General features: G+C 44.6%; 1 protein-coding gene across 1 annotated transcript in view; it reads left to right on the forward strand.

Moving 5' to 3' along the window:
* The window catches only part of CEP41 (centrosomal protein 41), a 62,801-nt gene that overhangs the window by 25,631 nt on the left and 15,718 nt on the right, over positions 1-21,452 (forward strand). Inside the window, exons 5-7 of the mRNA XM_073580977.1 lie at positions 3,001-3,076; positions 3,591-3,747; positions 10,253-10,422. Coding sequence (XP_073437078.1) covers positions 3,001-3,076; positions 3,591-3,747; positions 10,253-10,422 — 403 coding nt within the window. The remainder of the gene's footprint in view (positions 1-3,000; positions 3,077-3,590; positions 3,748-10,252; positions 10,423-21,452) is intronic.

A 21,452-nucleotide genomic window follows, 5' to 3' on the forward strand; every position in this document is an offset into this window, starting at 1 on the left:
TACTTGCCCTGGTGCGGTGGCAAGTGAGGTAATAGTATTGGGGTTGATGTTAGCTTTGTATTGGCAGCAGACATCAAGCCCAGGGGTTAGTAATGGAGAGGCGTCTATAAGATTTCCCTATTACTAACCCCATTGTCAGTTTTGAAATAAACATACAGCAAGAAAAATATATTTTATTTGAAATAAAACGCAACACCCTATTTTACACATTTATTTAAAAATAGAAAACAAAGTTATACTTGCCTTTTACGCCTAAAATCCTTTGAAGCCCTTGTCCCCTGTCCCTCACCTGTCTGACGTGAAGATAATCCTCCGCCCATGTCCCCTGTAAAAAAAATAAAATAAAATAAATAACCACATCTCTCCCCTGTCGGACGTTAAAACAATCTATACTGTCCCACACCGTAATCCATCTATGCGACATCTGTGTGGAAAGGCCGCGTTCATCTGTTGCGGCTGTGTTGTGTTACAATGCATTGTTTTGTCTCATTTTTAGAAAATACTGCATGAAACTAGTGAACGCAGTCTAAAGTTGTCTCCTGCATTCTGGCATCGCACTCTTGTACAGCAGCAAGAGCGGAGCCCATCTACTGTTTGTTCCGCTCTCCTCTGTTGCTACTGAGTTGGCATCTGGCACTCCTAGTTCGATGTCAGAATGCAGGACACAGTGGGGTAAGCAGCAGAGCTCTAGAAGAGAGACCACATTACACAGCATTGTCTACTTCGGCAACAAGAACACTCCTTAAGTGCCATTTCCTCAGCACACACAATCTGTACTGCATTTTACATGTTCATGGAGTTTGCATGTTACAAAACAATAGGAAAAGCCTGCAGAAACTAGGGGTTTGGAGGCCAATTTCATCACTTTTTTTTTAACAGAAAAGCAGCTGAAGTTCATTACAAACTTTCAAAACTTTCCATGCTGGCCATTATAATGAAAAAAAAATGAAAGTTTTGTCACTGTTAAAAAGAGTTGACCATTTTATCTAAAAGGTAACAAATGTGTTGGGAACGTGATATTTGTGGCATGAAAATTCTCCTCCACTACTTGAGCATTGATGACCTATCCTTAGGATCGGTCATCAATGTCTGATCGGTTATCAATGTCTGATCGGTTGGGGTCTGACACCCTGCACACCCGCCAATCAGCTGTTCTCTGTGTTGGCGGCCACAAGTGCTCACTTGTAGAGCTGGCCGTCTTCTGATAGTGGCCGTGGCTTGGTACTACACATCCGCCTCCATGCTCACTATCCGAACACGGTCAGCTCTGCGACTGAGCACTTCCGTCCAGCGTCCGCCACCGAGAACGGCTGATCGGCAGGGGTGTCGCGCTCGACCGAACAGACATTGATGATCTATTTTAAGGATAGGTCATCTATGCAAAAGTAGTGGACAACCTATTTAAGAAGAGGAATGCAATGAGGAAGGTGGCAACAACAAGTGGAGGCGGAGAGCCTGTAATACTTATAGATTAGTAAGTGCTACAAAATCATGACCCTGACATATTTGTGAAAGTAAGGGAAAAAGTGGCCAACCCCATTTAAAAGTCGGAATGTAAATCTAATACCTATTGTGTTATAAGTACACAGTACATTTAAAGGGCGTTTATCAAGGAAAAATGACATTCTAAGGTAAGAAAGAACATATCCATGATTTAGGGCAGCATGGCCAAATAAAAATTATATCTTTCTGATAGATAAGAAAAAAACCTTCTTAAAAGAGGGGTGTCTAATCTTATTAAATGGTACTCGGAAACGCAAACAGCTTTGCAATTTACCTCTTATAAAAATCAGTGGGAATTGCAATGGTTTAATATTTGTTGCATCAGTTATTGGCCATTCCTGCAGTCTAGCATTGATGACTGAGCATGCTTTATACGCTTTTACTAGAGCTTGTAAGTGCTAATCTAAAGCTGGCTAGAGGCATGATCTGGCCAATTTCGGGGCACCTCCTAGACAGTGAGGTAACTATGCTGCTGGTTCCGAACTGTCAGTCATCAGGAGAAAATGAACATAATGCACGGCAATGTAAAAACGACTTGCTGTGCACATGTTCAGTTTCTTGATACTTTTTTTTAACTGCATCAGGATTCAGAAATGGTTAAAAGTAGTAACATGTTCCTTCATTGGGCAGCTTCGATTTGATTCCGATTACATTGCAAAAGTGAACGAGACCTTAGAGAATTCTGACCTGACCGGTTCCTAGTGGAGCACCATCATATGCATATTAGGGTGTATAGAAGTTAGGCTGACGTTAATGCGTAAAGCTGGAGTCACACTAGCGTATCACATCCGATGCTAATGACCCTCAGCTCCAGCTCTGCTCCGAGCATGAGCCTAGTGTCGGTGCTCTGTACTCCGATCCTCTCGCATGATAGAATCGCAGCACAGGTGCGGAGCAGAGAAAGTCATTTCTCCATCTCGTCCATGGCAGGCGTTGGCTGGAATCGTACTGCACTCGCGTGACATCCGAGTGCAGTGTGGCATTTCACACGCACCTATAGACTTATATGGATGCATGCTATCCGATTCTCGCATGCTGCGAATGATGTCGCATGAGAAAATAATCGCACATGTGAGCTGCTCCGTAGAGAAACATTGGTCCGAGCGCAATCTGATTTATTATAGAATTGCACTTGTCCGATTACACTGCAAGTGTGAGCGAGCCCTAAGACTGTATGTGACCACCTTCTCCTCTCTCGCCATAAGAAGCCGCACTCTCCATAGTGTCCATACACCTAGGCTACACAGTGAGGTCTACTGGTAGAAGACCACTGTGTTGGCACGGCCTTTGTACAATAATTTGAGGTGTCCTGCGTTACATGGTTACTAAACCTGATTGGTTTGTTAGATTGGAGTATATTATTGGATTTTCTGTAATATGCCAGGCTTAGATCAGGGAGGGTTACCTAGTCCGGTCTTTAACTTAAAAGCTAAAAGAAAAATTAAAATAGGTGTCATGTCCATATTGGATTGTAAAGAATCTGTGTCATGTGTTCAGGTCCTTCAAGTGGCATCTGTATCGGATGAGAGCGAGCCGGCTGACATTACGAGCGAGGAGCTGCGGAGGCTGGAAGGTAATGAATATTTCACAGCTCGGTATCAAGTGTCCGGCACCTGATTCTCTTAATGACAGATGTTAAGAATCCGACTCTCATTGTCCCCTCGCATTGTATTCTCGGCTTTCTTTTGTAGCTGTCGTTGCTAATTGCAATTTATAGCAATTTCATGCAGGATATATTTATAAATATCCCCTCCCCCCATGAAACCTTTCCATGGCCCCCAATATCCCATACCTGATACCTTTCTAAAAACCTATTACATTAAGTTAACAGTTTAAATCCAGTGATATTTAGTCTGAAGGGAAATTTGTGGCTATTGTGTTTCAGTTTTACAAGATATGGATTATATAAGGGTCTCGAGTATTAAAATGAGTGCAGCCAAAATCACAGAGAGTAGCCTGACACTTCTGACACTAGGTACCAGAGTTCCCCCAGTAATATTATCTGATTGGTGCCCATGAGAAATCTTAATTTTCGCTATATATATATTATAATATAATTTTTTTCTTTCAATGTAACTGTTACTTAGGGAGTCATTCTGTCATGTCGGAAGTTGATACAGAACTTGCAACTGACCGGAGTAATGGAAAAGGAAGTCCCGATGATGTCCCTTTAAGTCCAATCCAGTTGATTGACACCATAGGAGGAGGTGAATGCGTTAACTCTGCCAGATCTACGCTGCAGAGGTGAGTAATGGTTGTAGATTTATGTGTGTTACACAGGGTGATGGACTCACTAGTTTACCTGGAAAAATTGCTGTAAATTCTAAAAGAGACGATCGCCCGTACTTAAATGTGGACTGCCCATACTTTGGTTCATGAGAAGTGAAAGTGCAATGAACCACAGCGCCGAGAAACATCCTCATGCTGAGTCGTCTCTGCGACTTGTCTGTCCTCTGTTCGTCTCCGCTATGAGATAGACTTCTCCAGCAGACCTTTATGGATGTCATAGCCAGATTGCTATGAGCGCCGCCCTGTGGTCAGTTCTCATAGCAACTGAGCATTTCTGCTACACACAGGCAATCTGATCATCACCTTTGTGTAGCAGAGGCAATCAGACAACTGCAGCTTCTAGTCTCCCATGGAGACATTTGAAACATGCAAAAAGTGAAAAAAAAATGTTTTTAGAAATATGAAAAAAAAAAAAATGAAAGTTCAAATCACCTCCATTTAACCCCCCATTCAAAATAAAACAATAAAAAAACCCAAATACACACATATTTGGTATCGCAGCGTTCAGAATCACCCAATCTATCAATCTAAAAAAAAATAATTAACCCGATCGCTAAATGGTTTAACGAGAAAAAAATTCAAAACGTCAATTACGTTTTTTTTGGTCACCGCTACATGGCAATAAAATGCGATAATGGGAGATCAAACACCAATATGGTATCAATAAATAACGTCAGCTCTGTGCGCAAAAAATAAGTCATCACTCATCCCAAGCTCACGAAAAATGGAGACGCTACAGGTCTCGGGAAAATGTCGCCATTTTTTTTTTTGTAACCAAAGTTTGGAATTTTTTTCACCATTTAAGTAAAAAAGAACCTAGACATGTTTGGTGTCTATGAACTCTTAATGACCTGGAGAATCATAATTGCAGGGCAGTTTTAGCATTTAGTGAATATGGTAAAAAGAAAAACTGTAGAATTGCACTTTTTTTTTTTGCAATTTCACTGCACTTGGAATTTTTTTTTTCCTGTTTTCCAGTACACAATATGTTTAAACCAATGAAGTCGTTCAAAAGTACAACTCGTCCTGCAAAAAATAAACCCTCACATGGCCATATTGACCAAAAAATAAAAAAAAGTTATGGCTCTGGGAAGAAGGGGAGCAAAAAATGAAAATGCAAAAACGAAAATACCTCCGTCATGAAGGGGTTAACCTCATTCAAGTTAAAACATCATACAGGAACTCCAAACCAGGTTAGAAAATAAACTGCAAAACTAGGACTGGTGAATCAAATGTCCACCTCTCTATAGCTCACCAAACAAATCCAGGAAGCAAAGCTCCAATTAGATGCTATACTTACCACCAGGACGGAAAGAGCTCTAACCTGGACTAAAGCCACTTTTTATAAATATGCCAACAAACCCAGGAGAATGCTAGCACGTAAATTACGCGCAAGAGTCATTTAATATAATTTTTTCCATAAAAGATTCTACAGGCAAGGTATAGGTGCACCCGGACACCTTTTATAAAATTTTTCATGAATACTTTCAGAACTTATACTCTACACTGCAGTCACCTCCACCTCACCTTCTGCAAGAATTTTTGCAGGATCTTAGAATACCCAAAATATCAAAATCAATGGCTCAACAACTACACTCAGATGTCTCCGTAGAGGAAATAACTTTGGCTATTAAAAAATGTAAAAAAAAGGAAAAGCCCCAGGGCCTGATGGTCTCACAGCCGTGTATTACAAAAAATTTAATGAGATCCTCACTGGAATTTTTTTGTCGCCCATGTTACTGTTATTCCCAAACCCAAAAAAGACCATCTGCTCCCCAAAAATTACAGAGCCATCTCCCTATTAAACATAGACTTAAAAATTTTCACAGCAATTATCACTAGCCGATTAAATAATCTATTGCCTCCAGTGAGACCAGGTAGGATTCATACCTACGAGACAAGCACCGGATAACATCCGACGTAACCTCAATGTCATCCACACGGCAAACCTACGTAAAGAACAACTATTACTCGTAGCCTTAGACATTGAAAAGGCCTTCGACTCGCTATCATGGACATATTTATTTACGGTCCTCTCCAAATTTGTTTTTTCCCCTGAACTTATTTCTTGTCTTAAATTGCTATATGATCGTCCTACAGCATATCTAAAGCTCCCTACAACATGTCCCACACCTATAATTATTCAACGTGGCACCAAACAAGGCTGTCCACTATCCCCGGCTCTCTTTGCATTTGCTATGGAGCCCTTGGCTGAGGCCATTAGGACTAATCCAAATATAACAGGCTTGGCAAATTTAGGTCATCAATACAAAGTTAAGGGCCTTTCACATAGCGTGATTTCTAGCGATCTCGCTTTGTGTGACACGTACCTGTGATCGCCCCCCCCCCCCCCCCCCGCACTGGATATCGCTGATCGTGCTCGAACGTCCTGGGCTCTTTTTTCCTCGTTGGTGTCCCGCTGGCACCGACTAGTGACGCATGGACGCAGGCGGAAGTCCTCATCATCGCTGCGGTGTGACAGGTAAGAGTGACCGCCGATGGATCGCTTATCGCTGCTGCGTCGCTGGTCAGATCTGCCTGTTTGGCAGCTCACTAGTGTTGTAGCTGCTTTTTGTTCTGACCAAGCGTCAGCTATGCCAGATCACCAGTGAGTCCGGATTGTGAGGTTTTTCGCCCTTCTGTTGCAAGCGCTTGGAGACAAAGAGACTCAACACACAAGCCGTGGTCAAATCACTTTATCTGACGTAATGAAATACAAGGCAATATTTTATACCATTTGCAACAAATGCAACTCTATGGAGCTCATGTAGCCCCCATCATCACTTTCAGGGTTATATCATGTTTACAATGTGTCCAGAACATGTTGTAACTGACTTTTGAGAACAAATATGATAACAAGTATAGTTTCCTTGAACACAGCGACTAGTAGTCTACATAAGAATAACTCTAGCAATAATAGGGCAGAAGGCATTAGAAGTCTTAAAGGCAATTAAAGGGATATAAAAGCAAACCATTAACTCTTCTATATCACTAGCGACCATTTAGCGATGCACCAGCGATCCTGACCAGGTCGTATCGTTGTCGGGATCGTTGGTGCATCGCTAAATTAACGGGACACTTAGTCTCTTCGCGGATGACCTACTTTTGACAATTACCAAACCCCACACTACCCTCCCTAATCTATTCTCATTGCTCCAAAAATTTGAAAATATTTCGAGACTTAAAATTAATATTGACAAATCCGAAGCTCTTTTTATAAACATCCCAAAAGACTTACAGGACGATATTGTTTCCCACTTTAAATTTAAAAGAAAAGAACACTACTTAATGTACCTAGGTGTTAATTTAACAACAAATAGGACGACCCTCTTTAAGTGGAATTATGCACCACTTATACAGAGCCTTCAAACTGATCTGACTAAGTGGTCATCATTGAACTTAACCTGGCTGGGCAGAATACACACAATAAAAATGATATCTTTGCCAAGATTCTTATACCTTTTTCGGTCCTTACCGATAGCTATACCAGCCAGGACATTTTCTAAAATTCATTCTGCTATTACCAGATTCATTTGACAAGGAAAGAAAGCTAGAATTTCACAGAAAATGTTTTTTCATAGAAAACTAGGGGGTATATCACTTCCAAATTTTGCGCTTTATTTTAGGTCCGCCCAAATAGCACAATTGACAAATGTCTGTTCCCACAATAATAAACCAAGAGGGGTCCACTTGGAGTCTCACCTCGTTAATCCATTCTCATTACCCGGCCTGATGTGGTCCATAGAAAAAATTCCAAAAGGTATAATATTAACGGCTCCCTTTACAGCCCATTCTCTTATCCGGTGGAGGAAAGCTAGATTCAAATACAAGCTGCAATCTGAACCTTCCCCTCTGACCTCCATCATATGCAACCCAATGTTCTTACCGGGCCTCAACCAAAGCATGTTTACATGGTGGATCCTAAGGGGGATCATTACATTGAAGCATTTGTGCTCTCCATTTCATATTTTACTAGGTAGACCGGAGTTTATTCGAAAATATGAACCCCCGGTCAGAGAGACCATGCGTGTTAACCAGGTCCTTCACTTTGCCAATAGTCTTCTACCAAATAAACAACCTTTGCATACGTCTAGTTTTGAGCAAAAATGGGCAGAGGAACAATATCTTTAATATACTCAATTATTAATCCACCTCACAATGAAAAAAAATTGAAATTTATAATACAATGGGAGGAAGAGATGGGATTTGATTTACCACTAAAGGATTGGAGGTTCTGCTGTGACACGTACAGGGGAAACCACCAGTCATCCCTTGTGGAGACATCACTGAAGGTTCTCCACAGGACTTATCTCGTTCCAACCAAACTTCGCAGTATATACCCAAATATATCAGCCATGTGTTATAGGTGTTGTGGCCAACTGGGGGACATGAGACACATCTGGTGGACATGCCCGGGGGTCTCGGACCTTTGGCACAGAGTGAAACTCCTGGTGGACGAATTAACAGGCAGGAAAATCCCTCTAGATCCTTCAGTTTTCCTCCTAGGGGTGAGACACCCATCCCTCCCTAGAGGCCTTCACAGATTGGTAAATTATCTTTTCATGGCTACCAAAATTCATATAGAAGCAAAATGGAAATCCCCAACATTGTCATTATTGCTTGTTAAAGAAAGGATGATTAATATTGTGCTTTGTGAACGCATTGAAGCTACCAGAAACGACAAGTGGGATCAGTTCTTTAAGATTTGAGGGCCATGGATGGAGGTGGAATCAAATATACAACTAGACCAGATCTTGCGCATATCACCATAATGCCTCCTGTTGTGAACTCTCTTAAGGGCCTGTCACACTAAGCGATATCGCTAGCAATATCGCTGTAACATCACTGGTTTTTGTGACGTAGCAGGTACTAAGAGATGGGATACTAATGATGTTATAATATACACTGTGGATTCAATGCTTCTTTTCCCTATTGTGTTACCCTCTTGTTGTAATTGTCTTGTCTTTCCCTCATAGATTATATGTGTCATCACAAATTAAAATTCCTCTGCGAGGGAATATGTTTTACAGTCTAATGTTTTTTGAATTATAAAGATTTAAATAAAAGCATTTTGAAAATAAAACCTCACACAGGGTCATAAAGGATTCATTTCACTGGATGTGCTACCTCATGCTCCATATTTTTTCATTGGAAAATAACTGATCACTTAATGGGGTATTCCCATCTCATATATTTATGTATTTTGGAAACAGGTCCCACCTCTGGGAACTCCATGATGGGATCTTGCTTTGTTGGTATTCCTGGGAAGCCCAATCATGAGCTTGGCTTCATAAGAGACTGTGATTCTACACAGTATACTGTATATAACTCGCAGATTTAAGTTCTCTATGACAACTAGAATAAAAAAGTTGAAAATAGAGTTTTTAAAGGTATTAAATAAGCATCATAGGAAGAGGATCCAGCTCCACGGAATGAAAACTTTATTTAGTGAGCGAATATAAATCCAGCAGTGAGGGTAATAACATGTCATACCTAAAAGACAGATTCAAAGTCCATAGTTCGGTGGTCAGATGATCGCCCCATCTCTTAGCTATGACATGCTATGTTTTACCCTCACTAGTTGGTTTATATTCGTTCACTAAATAAAGTTTTCATTCCATGGAGCTGGATCCTCTTCCTATGCCATTTTTACTGTGTTCAAGCAAAGACGCCATCCGTTCTGCGGCATCATATTGACATTGAAAGCGGTGAGCAGGTCCTTTTCTTTGATTAAATAAGTATGTGCAATCTATGGAATTCTAAAAATATTTAACCCATATGGTAAATGTAAATTTAAAAAAATATATACCAAAATGTGGCATATAACCAAAAGAGACTACCGATCACCACCCAGAAAAACAAGTCCCCGTGAAGCCCCATTGACAGAAAAATATGCAAGGTTATGGGTCACAGAAAATGTTCAGAATAGGGTTGATCGAATAGCTTCAGATAAGTGCTTATCTGAATAGCTATAGCGCTTCCCGAATAGCTGCATCGGTAAACTGTATACCTGGAGCGCTCCCAATAATCAGCTGTTCGGCACCGCAGCTCTTATCTTAGCTCTTATCTGAAGCTATTCAATCAACCCTAGTTCAGAATTATTTTAAGCCACTAAATAAATGTTAACACCATTTCATCTCATTTGGAATTTTCACTGTTTCACTTCAATTGGAGATTTTTCACATTTTTCGATACAGCATGTGGTAAAATGAATGATGTCACTCAAAACTACAATGCTTCCCGCAAAAAACAAGACCTCATACGGCTAGGTCAATGAAAAAAAAGTTATGACTCTTTCAAGAAAATAGGGAAAAATGAATAAACCATGTGGCTGTCATTAAGAGATGCAAATTGCCCCTGTCATTAAGAGAAGACTTCAAAAACGTGCCAGATGTTTACCTACTTTTTATTATTTAGTAGGATTTTTAATGATGCCATTCTGCGGCTTTCCCTTTCACAGTGTTATCAGTGGAGTTGGAGAATTAGACTTGGACAACGATCCAAAGATGACAAGTAGAAAAGGTCCTGTGTGTAGCCCCCGATCCCTGGAAAAGCCATACCAAGATTGCCCATTCCTTCTCCTTGATGTCCGTGTCGAGGACTGTTATGACCAATGCCATATCATTGGAGGTCAGTGTATAATTGTACAAGTGATTCCAAGTTATTCCTTTTTATTTTAGATGAATATCCTTTGAAATAAAGGGAAACACGTGGTTACAAAACATGGCACTGTCCCTTGAGTCCAGGTGCCTGTTTTCCATATTAATTCTACGGATTGATGTGTCTGCTGGATAATTCACATTCACTCAATATTCTGGCTATAGGGGCGGAGAACTGTACGTGTATGTTCACACTTTGCAAATACGCTGTGGCTTTTCTATCAAGGTGGAAGAGATTATGCCAAATCTGGTGCCCATGCAGGCAAAAAAATCTGCAGCAGAAATTGATCTATGATTCGGATTTGGAATCTATATTATATTTTTTGCTCTGGATTTACACCCACATTTCAGTTTTTGAAATGCACAGTGTATTTCGTGGCAAATCTGCATTACAAATTTCAGAGATTTTGATGCTGGTTTTGAGTGGAACTGCTATAAAGTTCATTGGAAAATCTCTACATGCCCTGGTATATTCACAAGTGGCAGATTAAATGCTGATATTTTTGTGACTGTCCTACTCATTGGAATGGAAAAAATAACCCTATTCACAAGTATAAAATAATAATTCTCCTTCGCCTCATTGGGGGACACAGGTACTGTGGGTGTATGCTTCTGCCGCCTGGAGGCTGACACTAAGTGAAAAAAAGAGGTTAGCTCCTCCTCCGCCGTATACACCCTCGCCCTGGTTGCGGGCGGAATCAGTTTTTGCTTAGTGTCCATTGGAGGCACACGTCTGGTCTTTTTTTCCAGACTCTGTCATTTTTTCCATGAAGATAAGACAGGGGCAACAGATCCTATTGAAAGGGTCCGATTTCCCCAAACCAACAACGGGTGAGCACGTGCGAGTGTCGCCTCCACGTATCCTTTCCCGCTACGTGGGACATGATGCCTGACTGAGCCCTGACCACCCTAAGGTAGAGAAACCCTAGGCTGTACAGAGGCCTGCGAACAGTCCGTGTGGCCCCCACTGCATCACCAATGCCAGACAGCGGTGATGGAAGGTGGCGGACAGTCCCTCTCCTCATCCCCTAAAAGGGAAGATGGAGCTAGGGTGCCTGCACCGTCCTTAAACTTTTTTTCGGCCCCCCTTCCCGCCCCAACCTGAGGATGAAGTTGGATGTCGAGGGGTGAGGTATGGAAGGAGGTGGGCTGGGAGGGCTCCTGCAGACCCCCGTGATCGGCGCTCCTGGCGCCGTTCTTAGGCATTCCCGGGCTCCCTGGCTGCGCCACCTAGCGTGGCATCCGGCGGCGCAGGCTCCTTGCCCGGTGTCTGGTGGTCCCGCCCCGAGTCCGGGCGCAGGCTGGAAATTTAGTCCCCAGCTTTTCCCGGAGCTAGGCCGCTGGCGGAAGTCCCGCCCCCCGTGACGCGGCCACTTCCGGCGGACCCGCCCATCGGGGCCTCGGGCGGACGGCAAAATTTAGTCCCCGGCTTCTGCCAGGGACTAGGCCGCGGACGGAAGTTCCGCCCCATGACTTCCCCGAAGCTGCCTCTTCGTCCGGAGCCCCGCCCACACGCCGAAGACGTCTGACAGGCCAGGACGGGGGACACAGGACTGGGGTAAGTGCTACCCCTGGAGGAAGGCCACCCTCTGTGTTTTCCAGAGGCTAAGTGGCTTTTTGGACCTTGGCATATCACTTAGCAGCCATCATGTCCAGAAAAGCAAAGGCACACACATTCTTATATGTTGCGTGCACCTCCTGTCAGTCCGCCTTCCCACGGGCACAAATCAAGCAGATTTGCGAAGCCTGTGATTCTGAACGTACCCAGGAGCCCTCCCCTGCGACCGAGGGAGCCCCCCCGGAATGGGCCCTGTCGCAGTCCATGGCATCGCTTACGAGAGCAATCGAGTCCCTTCGGGCCCCAGATAGTGGCAGGGATAGCGGCTCGCCTGTGTTAGAGGGGTCCTCCACCTCACAGGAGCCTCCGGCCTGCAGGGGCCGCTCTCACTCGGGGCAGACGCGGGGCAAACAAACCCACACAGCGTCTCCCGGTCCATCTGGTGCTTCGGCATCCGTAAGTTCAGCCTCTCGCTCATCTTCACCAAGGGTCGTTAACGGGAGCTCAGATTACGACTCGGACGAGCCGCTTGATTCGGGTACCCTAGAATACCGGGAAACAATTGACAGTCTCATTGAGGCAGTCAACCAGACACTTGGGATCGAAGATGATTCCACCTTGGCCTCAGGTCATAAGGTCTCATTTTAAGCGATCAAAGCGGCTGCATAGAGTGTTTAGTTCTCACCCAGAGTTTGAGGACATAGTACAACAACACAGAGAGCGGCCCGACAAACGGTTCTCAGGGCAAAAGGCACTCGAGGCGAGGTATCCGTTCGCCCCTGATCTCCGTAAGAAATGGGCAGAGTCCCCAACGGTAGATCCACCCGTGTCACGCTTGGCCTCTAGGACCCTGTAATCCATACCTAGTGGGTCCTCTATCAAGGATCCCACTGACAGTCTCATAGAGAGCCTAGCTTGATCAGTATTTGAGGCATCAGGTTCAGCACTCTCCCCCTCATTTGCGACAACTGGGGTAGCAAAGGCCATGATGGCTTGGTCAGAATCATTGAACAGAGCCCTGCAGGGTTTGGACCAACCAGCAGAGGTATCAGAGATCGCAAATCAGAACACTTTTGCCGGGGACTACCTAATTAATGCATCTTTGGATGCGGCCAACTGCACGGCTCTCGCTGTGGCGAATGCAATCTCCGTTAGGAGGGCTTTATGGTTGAGTACATGGCGGGCAGACACAACTTCCAAGAAATCCCTGACTTCCTTACCTTATCAGAGCGGTCGTCTGTTTGGGGAGAAATTGGATCAGCTCATCTCTGATTCATCAGGTGGAAAGAGCAGTTTCCTCCCTCAACAAAGGGTTAAGCAGCCATTTCGCCACCAACCTCACACGGTTTCGGGCCTTTCGCAACCCTGGGTGGGCTGCAGCGACCAATCCCGCCGCTTCAGGTCGTCCCAGCCAGGACAGGGACTGGCAGGTCTCATATAGAGCCAACCCATTAGGGAGAATGCGTACCCACCAGCCCAGATCAAGGGGACCTAGGTCCCAGAGATCTGCAGCCAAAAGACTCGAGGCAATCTCAAGGCGACTTCAGCAAGGTAGGCGGACGCCTGCTTTGATTTCGCCACGCCTGGCTCTCCGTCTCACACGACACATGGGTAACGGAGCTGGTGTCCTCGAGGTACAAGATAAAATTCATCAAATACCCCACCAAGATGGCTTTTTCTTCCCCATAACAATAGATAAAAAAGACAGCGCCTCAGACAATGGTGAAAAAAAGGCTTACATTTTATTGTGCCTCCTGTGGCGACGTTTCGGTCTGAAGACCTTTTTCAAGCACTTCGGACCGAAACTTCTTTTTTATCTATTGTTATGGAACTTGCTCCAGGATGGGCTCCCTGGTTTTGACGTGCACCTCTACAAATCTGTCTTAAAGACTTTGACGCTTATAGGGTGCGGTTTAACTTTTTGTTTTTTGGTATCAGGTTTTTTCTTTCCCATCCTCGCAAAGTAATCGCCCGAGCAAGGACTTTACTCAAGGTCATAAAATTACTCCAGCACAACGGAGTCATTGTTCCCGTTCCGGAGAACGAGAAATATCAGGGGTTCGACTCCAACCTGTTCACGGTGCCCCAAAAGGATGGGGCAGTCAGGCCCATTCTGGTCCTAAAGCTCCTAAACAAGTTTATCAGGATCAGACATTTCCGGTTGGAGTCTCTCCGTTCTGTCATATCTGCCATGGGGCGGGGAGAATACTTTGCTTCTATCGACATCCAAGACGCCTACCTACACACCTTCATTTTTCCCCCCGCACTAAAGGTTCCTGTGATTCGCCATCAACGGCCTACACTTTCAGTTCGCAGCACTGCCCTTCGGGTTGGCCACCGCTCCCAGGGTATTCACAAAGGTCATGGCAGTCGTCATGGCCACCCTGCACTCCCGGGGCATAGTTGTTTTTCCTTATTTAGACGACCTCTTGGTCAAGGGCCCTTCCTTTCGGGCATGTGAGGAGATTGTCAGCATCATGCTAGATACTCTTTCCCGCTTAGGATGGTTGGTCAATCTGAAAAAGTCATCCCCTGTGCCAGCTCAGAGGATCTCCTACTTAGGAATGATCTTCGACACTTCCCGAGGGTTAGTAATTCTCCCTCAGGACAAGGCCTTAGCTCTCTGGCAGGGAGTCCGGAAGCTGCGCCAACCGGTCCCTCATACCATCCGCTTCTGCATGAGGATCCTAGGAAAGATGGTGGCAGCGATTGAGGCAATTCTGTTTGCCCAGTTCCATCTTCGCCCCCTGCAGCACGCCCTGTTATCAGTATGGGACAAAAACCCATTGTCTCTCGATCGCCGGTGCCAGTCGCCCATGCAGGTCAGACAGGCACTCGGGTGGTGGACAGCCAGTGCCTCACTTCTCCAGGGCAAGCCCTTTCCCCAGACCATTGGATGGTGGTGACAACCGACACCAGCCTCCTCGGCTGGGGAGCGGTTTTTCGTCACTACACGACCCAGGGACGGTGGTTGCCGCAGGAGGGAACGTCTCCCCATCAGCTTGTTGGAAATACGGACAATCCGGCTAGCTCTGCGACAGTTTCATCCCCTTCCAGCAGGCCGGCCCGTTCGGATTGAGTCGGACAAAGCCACGGCTATGGCTTACATAAATTATCAGGGGGGCACCCACAGCAGAGCAGCCATGCGCGAGGTAGGGCATGTGCTTCATTGGGCCGAGAGAAACCACTCGGCGATATCGGCAGTCCACATCCCGGGCGTGGAGAACTGGGCGGCTGACTTCCTCAGCCGGCAGGGTCTCGCATCCGGGGAATGGTCACTTCACCCCGAGATCTTCCAGCAGATTTGCCAACGTTGGGGGACGTCGGATGTGGACCTAATGGCCTCCAGAGTGAATGCCAAGGTACCAGCATTTGTCGCTCGATCCCGGGATCCGCAGGCAATTGCCGTGGATGCGCTGGTTCTGACATGGAACCAGTTTCGCCTCCCATACCTATTTCCTCCGTTGCCACTACTGCCAAGGGTCATCAAGAAGATCAAGGCGGAAGGGGTGCCAGTGATTCTGTTGGCCCCAGATTGGCCTCGTCGGGCATGGTACGCAGACCTAGTACAGCTACTCGCCGGCGTTCCTTGGTGCCTGCCAGAGCACCCAGACCTACTGTCCCAGGGCCCGATCTACCACCCGAACTCGGGGGCCCTGTGTTTAATGGCTTGGCCGTTGAATCCTGGATTCTAACCCAGGCTGGGTTTGGCTGCAATTTGGTCGCTGCAGTGGTTAGCGCCCGGAAGCCGGCCTCAGCACGTATTTATCACCACACCTGGAAGGTTTTCCTCACATGGTGTCGCAACCATGGTTGTTCTCCACTAAGATTTTCTATTCCCAACATCTTGGCTTTTCTCCAGTCTGGCCTAGACTCAGGCTTGGCCCAAAGATCCCTCAGGAGACAGATATCAGCCTTATCCGTTCTGTTCCAGCGCAGGATTGCTACCAATCTGCAGGTGAAAACCTTCATTCAGGGGGCCTCCCACTTGGTACCTCCTTATAGGGCACCCCTGGACGCTTGGGACCGTAACCTGGTCCTAAGTGTCCTACAGGAGGCTCCATTTGAACCGTTACAGGAGTTCTCTTTAGCCTACCTTTCTTGGAAGGTAGCATTTCTTGTGGCAATAACGTCAATCAGGCGGGTTTCGGAGCTGGCAGCTCTATCTTGCCAAGCTCTGTTTCTGGTCTTCCACAAAGATAAGGTGGTTCTCAGACCAGCCCCTCCTTTTCTGTCGAAGGTCGTCTCCTCGTTCCACATTAATGAGGATATTGTCCTGCCCTCTTTTTGTCCAGCACCGGTACACCGTGTGGAAAAGGCTCTTCATACATTGGACCAGGTGAGAGCTCTCAGGAGGTACGTGTCACGGACGGCACCCTTTCGTCAGACGGACATGCTGTTCGTGCTTCCCGAGGGGCCCAGGAAGGGACTCGATGCCTCAAAATCGACCATAGCCAGATGGATTCGTTGGATTCAAGAGTCTTACCACATCAGAGGCACACCAGTTCCAGCAGGGATCAGAGCCCACTCTACTCGGGCAGTGGGCGCCTCTTGGGCACTTCGGCACCAAGCATCGGCGGAACAGGTTTGCAAGGCTGCAACCTGGTCCAGATTGCACACATTCGCAAAGCACTACAATATCCATACTCAGGCTTTGTCAGATGCGAGTCTGGGTAGAAGGATTATCCACGCAGTGGTGGCACACCTTTAGACAGGAGTTGCATGTAGCTTGGATTGGTGAGTCAACTTCCCACCCAGGGACTGCTTTAGCACGTCCCACAGTACCTGTGTCCCCCAATGAGGCGAAGGAGAAATGTGGATTTTTGTGATAAGCTCACCGTAAAATCCTTTTCTCCGAGATGCTCATTGGGGCACACAGCACCCACCCTGTTAGCCAAGTTGGCTTCTGTTTTGATTAATATACTTTTTTTTTTTTTAATGATAATTAGGGTGGTTATTTTCTAGACATGTTGATACCTGCATTAAGGTTGATATTGTCTGATTTTTGTTTGATCTCCTACTGCTTTTGCACCAAACTGATTCCGCCCGCAACCGGGGTGAGGGTGTATACGGCGGAGGAGGAGCTAACCTCTTTTTTTCCACTTAGTGTCAGCCTCCAGGTGGCAGATGTATACACCCACAGTACCTGTGTCCCCCAATGAGCATCTCGGAGAAAAGGATTTTACGGTGAGTTTATCACAAAAATCCATGTTTCCTGTTGCAGAAATAGCCTCAAGAAATCTGCTGTGTGTGAACACATTCTAGCAGCTCTATTCAGGTTAAATGCACTGGTGTCTAGTGAAAAGCTGTGAAAGAGTTCTGTGGGGGTCCAGAAAGCCGAACTTTTACTGATCAGCAAGTGATGGCATATCCTAGTGCTGTGCCAATGCTTTCTGCGGTGGGAAACGTCCTTATTAATATAGGTATTCCACGGAAGGTAAGACCATGCGTAGAGTAATAAATACAGATTGAGTCAGAAAAAAAAGCGAAACCGGCGGTGTTGTCTGGGCGCTGCCAACGATGTAGCGATGAACAAGGCATGGAGAGAATTGATTTATTAAAACAATGCGTTTTGGAATTGGATCAACTCCTTGAGAGGAACAAATGTGGAAGGTTTGAGTCATTTATTGAAAAATGTTAGATAGGTGGAACCATCAGATACAGGTTAGTTTTAACTTATATCTCATGGATCCATCAGTTTAACATTTTTCAATAAATATTTTTCTTTTAATCACCGGATAATCGTGCCTCAAATCTGCCACTTTTGTGCCTATGGATTGCTGTGCTCCACTAGTGGAATCGGCACCCGCAGGTTTCTCTGCACTGAAATTGAGCAACGTGATTAGCTCTCAACTCCCCCTTTCCTTCTTCAGGTATATAATACACAGAAAAAACACGTATCGCCGTTATAGGGGTAGGGTGTGACGTTTTGTGCAAGTAATTGATGAATTGTGGCAAAAATACATAAAAACTTCATAAAAACTCAAAGACCTGTGAATCTCAAATGCTTATATAAAACATATTGGTTCAATCCATGTTATAATCTGAGGATATATGTATTTCTTAACGTATCCTGACGATAATTATATTTAACCTCTTGGCGTGTTTCCTCAATGATTTTATCATGTTCTCCGTGATTTTAGCATGGTTCTTGCATGATTTTAGCGTGTGTCCTCGATTATTTTAGCGTGTGTCCTCCATGATTTTGTTTAACCTTTCTAGTGTTAGAGTTGACAATTTAAAAATTCGGTAAGCTTTAAGATTAATTATCTTTATGAAATCTATTGGTGACATGATCATCGGGGATCTGTTCCAAAGTGGTTAAGGGTAAATTAATTGGAGTTTTGTTATTTGTTCGTAATTTTGCTAGTTTGTGTGTTCTAATAAAACATGTTTTCATAGACTTTGATTAAAAATAGCATTCTTTATGTTATTATGTAGGTTTGTTGATACAGCAATGGATGGGTTGTTTTTCTTTCTCTTGGCAAATTCATAATGGATGAACACTTCCTGGCTACATTAGTAATAATTAGTAATAATTTTCCTTGTATAACTCCAACATATTCCTTAGCACTTTACATTTCAATGGGTACCAATAATCTCATACATTACAATGGTCTGAGCACATTCCCAGATTGAAACAACCGCATAGGCTGCAAGGAAATGTCGCTACATAAATTTTTAATAGGTGTTGGGGGGATAGTGGACCTCTTCTCTTCCATTTGCAGTCCAGAAAGGAAGAGATGATGGATTCAGAATTATCCTTTGTAGTTTATGCAAGACGCTGACAGCCGGGTGTTTCCGTTCTACTCCTTGTATCGAGAATGGCATGGTCGCACAGTACAACATTGTTGCCTGCCACTCCTCTACTCCCGAACATGGAAAATACATATGATCAGGCACTAGACCTTGTCAGGTTGCTCTGTGACCAGATAGTTAAGGGCCGCATGTGGACCCCAGGCAGCAGGCAGTGCGCCCCTGCTTTAGAGGAATTGGGAACACATACACAGTAATATAAGGATATACCATTAATTATATAAGCTTGTATATCGGAGTGACGGCTCATTATATTGTCTCGGCTCTATTCCCTTAGGACACATTTACTCTGGCAGATAATTGGGAATGAGCAGTCCTAGGAACACTTGTTTCCCAATTATCGGCCTGTGTAAACAGTCTGCCAGTCACCTGACGAATGAGCAAAACGTTCGTCAGGTGACCTGATTTATAAGCGTGCTTAATAATCCTTGATTTTGTCAGTACATATCCGTCAGCAAGTGATGCGGCTCTGATAACACGATATTCTCCATGCACTGAACGCTCACGCTACTGATCGTTCTGTGGGCATACAAGTCCGGTCAGCCTGTCTAGACCAGCTAGTAAACAATCGCTGATCGGTCCGGTGTAAGTGTACAAGGACTGACTGGTCAGTGGCGAGGTTAACGTGGGCTAAGGCGGCATGGACAACCATCTCAGACGTGCACGCTCGTAGAATTTATATTCCGCTTGTATGTGCTCTGAATGCAAAAGTTGTGTGTTTAATGTACATTACTGTAGACTTCATTTACTAATAAACTGTCTGCTGATTCTTGTTTCCTGAATCTCAGGCAGCATTAATCAGAGAGCGGCCCACGCATTATGAACATCTATGTTTTACTCAGAAATACTAAGCACTTCAGGGAAAAACCGATCTGAAAGCGCAGGCAGAGACTAGGTGGCTATCGTTGAAAGTGCACTCAGGAACAAGGTGGCTAGTCGAAGAAGCAGGTTCTTGGTGGCTTCTTGCCCACTCTTTGTATGTGCATGTATGAACAGACCCAGTCAGTCTAGCTGAGTGGCTGGCGGAAACCTGTTACTTGGACTAGTCTTTTGACCCGTGGATATGGGGTGCATAATGTTTTGTACTTATGTGATTATAGATCATGGCCATTTCAGTGGGATTTGAGATGCAGATCACGCTAGAGAACGTGAAAATATGCGCTCAGATCTTTTGCACAATCATAGTTTTTGCATAGTGCAGTACATGTACTGCACGATCTCCCGCTTCAGCTTTTGTCCTGTACTTTTCTGGTGCATAAATGGGTTAATTGACAAAGCTGGGGGTCGCAGTAAAAGACAGCACAGAAATGCTGGAGAAAAATAAGTAATGGCAGCATTATATTACAAAGACTTTATTTTTTCAGTGGCTTGCAAAACTATTCACCCACCTTGGCAATTTTTTTTTTTTTTAATTCGTTTATTGAACCTCAAAACAAGAAAAATGTACAATATACATATTTGCTTATGGTGGTGAACATTATACAGAGCATACACATGTCATATACTGTTTAAATACAAAGCAAAAAAAATGTACACTTATTGATATACAGAGTGATATATACATAGCCCATCAAGCACACGTAAAGAACAACAGGCTGTATACTATGAAGCATGTATGTCAGTCAAATCTCACAAGCCTGTATCGTGTTACTCAGATAATAAAACCTAATTGTGAGTTCCTAAACTACAACTTCAACTACAACTACATCAACTACTATTTTCTATTTTACAGCCTAATATCTTACATTATATTGTCTCCTATGCAATGCCTCCACCTTGCAAAGTAAGATGAGAGGAATTCCACCTCTCCCAGATCTTTTCAAATTTACCCGGGCATCCCCTATTCTGATACAATGTGCGCTCATATGGAATAACTGAGTTTACCAAGTCGATCCAGATTCTAAGGGAGGAACATGAACTAACCATCCACCGCAGTGCCAATTCCTTCCGTGCCATAAATGGCGTCTCTCGCAGAAAGATCCCAAAATAGTGACCCCCCAAATCTCTTCATCCCATACCCCAAACAAGCAGACCAGTGGATCAAGAGGAACATGGACTTGTACCAGGGATGACAAGAGTAACGTCACCTCCCTCCAGTAAAGCAGGATAGTGGGACACTGCCATATCATATGAATAAAGTCTGCATCTGGTGAGTGACATCGTAAACACTCTGATGATTGAAATCAACCCATCCTAAAGAGTCGTGTCGGAGTCAAATATGATTGGTTTATTATATATAACTGTATCATTCTGTTATTAATAGATGGAGATACCCCGATCAGAGATTCCAGAATATCTTCCCACTCCTCTCCCTGCGTATCGGGGATGAGTCTTTCCCACTTCCCTTTAATAGAGCTTATGGCAGATTCTTCTCCCACCGACAGCATGTGCGTATACAAAGAGGAGATAAGGCCCTGGGGACCCTGCGAGTTAAGAATTCCTATCAGAGGTAGAGACAAAATAGCATGGCCCACACCCATACACCTCGTGTGCGATTTGAAGAGCCGATCTTAGCTGTAGATAGCGGAAAAATTGGGATCTCGGGATATCATGTTTAACTTGTAGTTGCTCAAAAGACATTAAGGTCCCATGATCATACAAGTCCCCTACCGAGGAGACGTTATGTT

This window comes from Dendrobates tinctorius, unplaced genomic scaffold (genome assembly GCF_039654945.1).
Source record: "Dendrobates tinctorius isolate UK_male_01 unplaced genomic scaffold, ASM3965494v1 ptg000066l, whole genome shotgun sequence".
Classification (NCBI taxonomy): domain Eukaryota; kingdom Metazoa; phylum Chordata; class Amphibia; order Anura; family Dendrobatidae; genus Dendrobates; species Dendrobates tinctorius.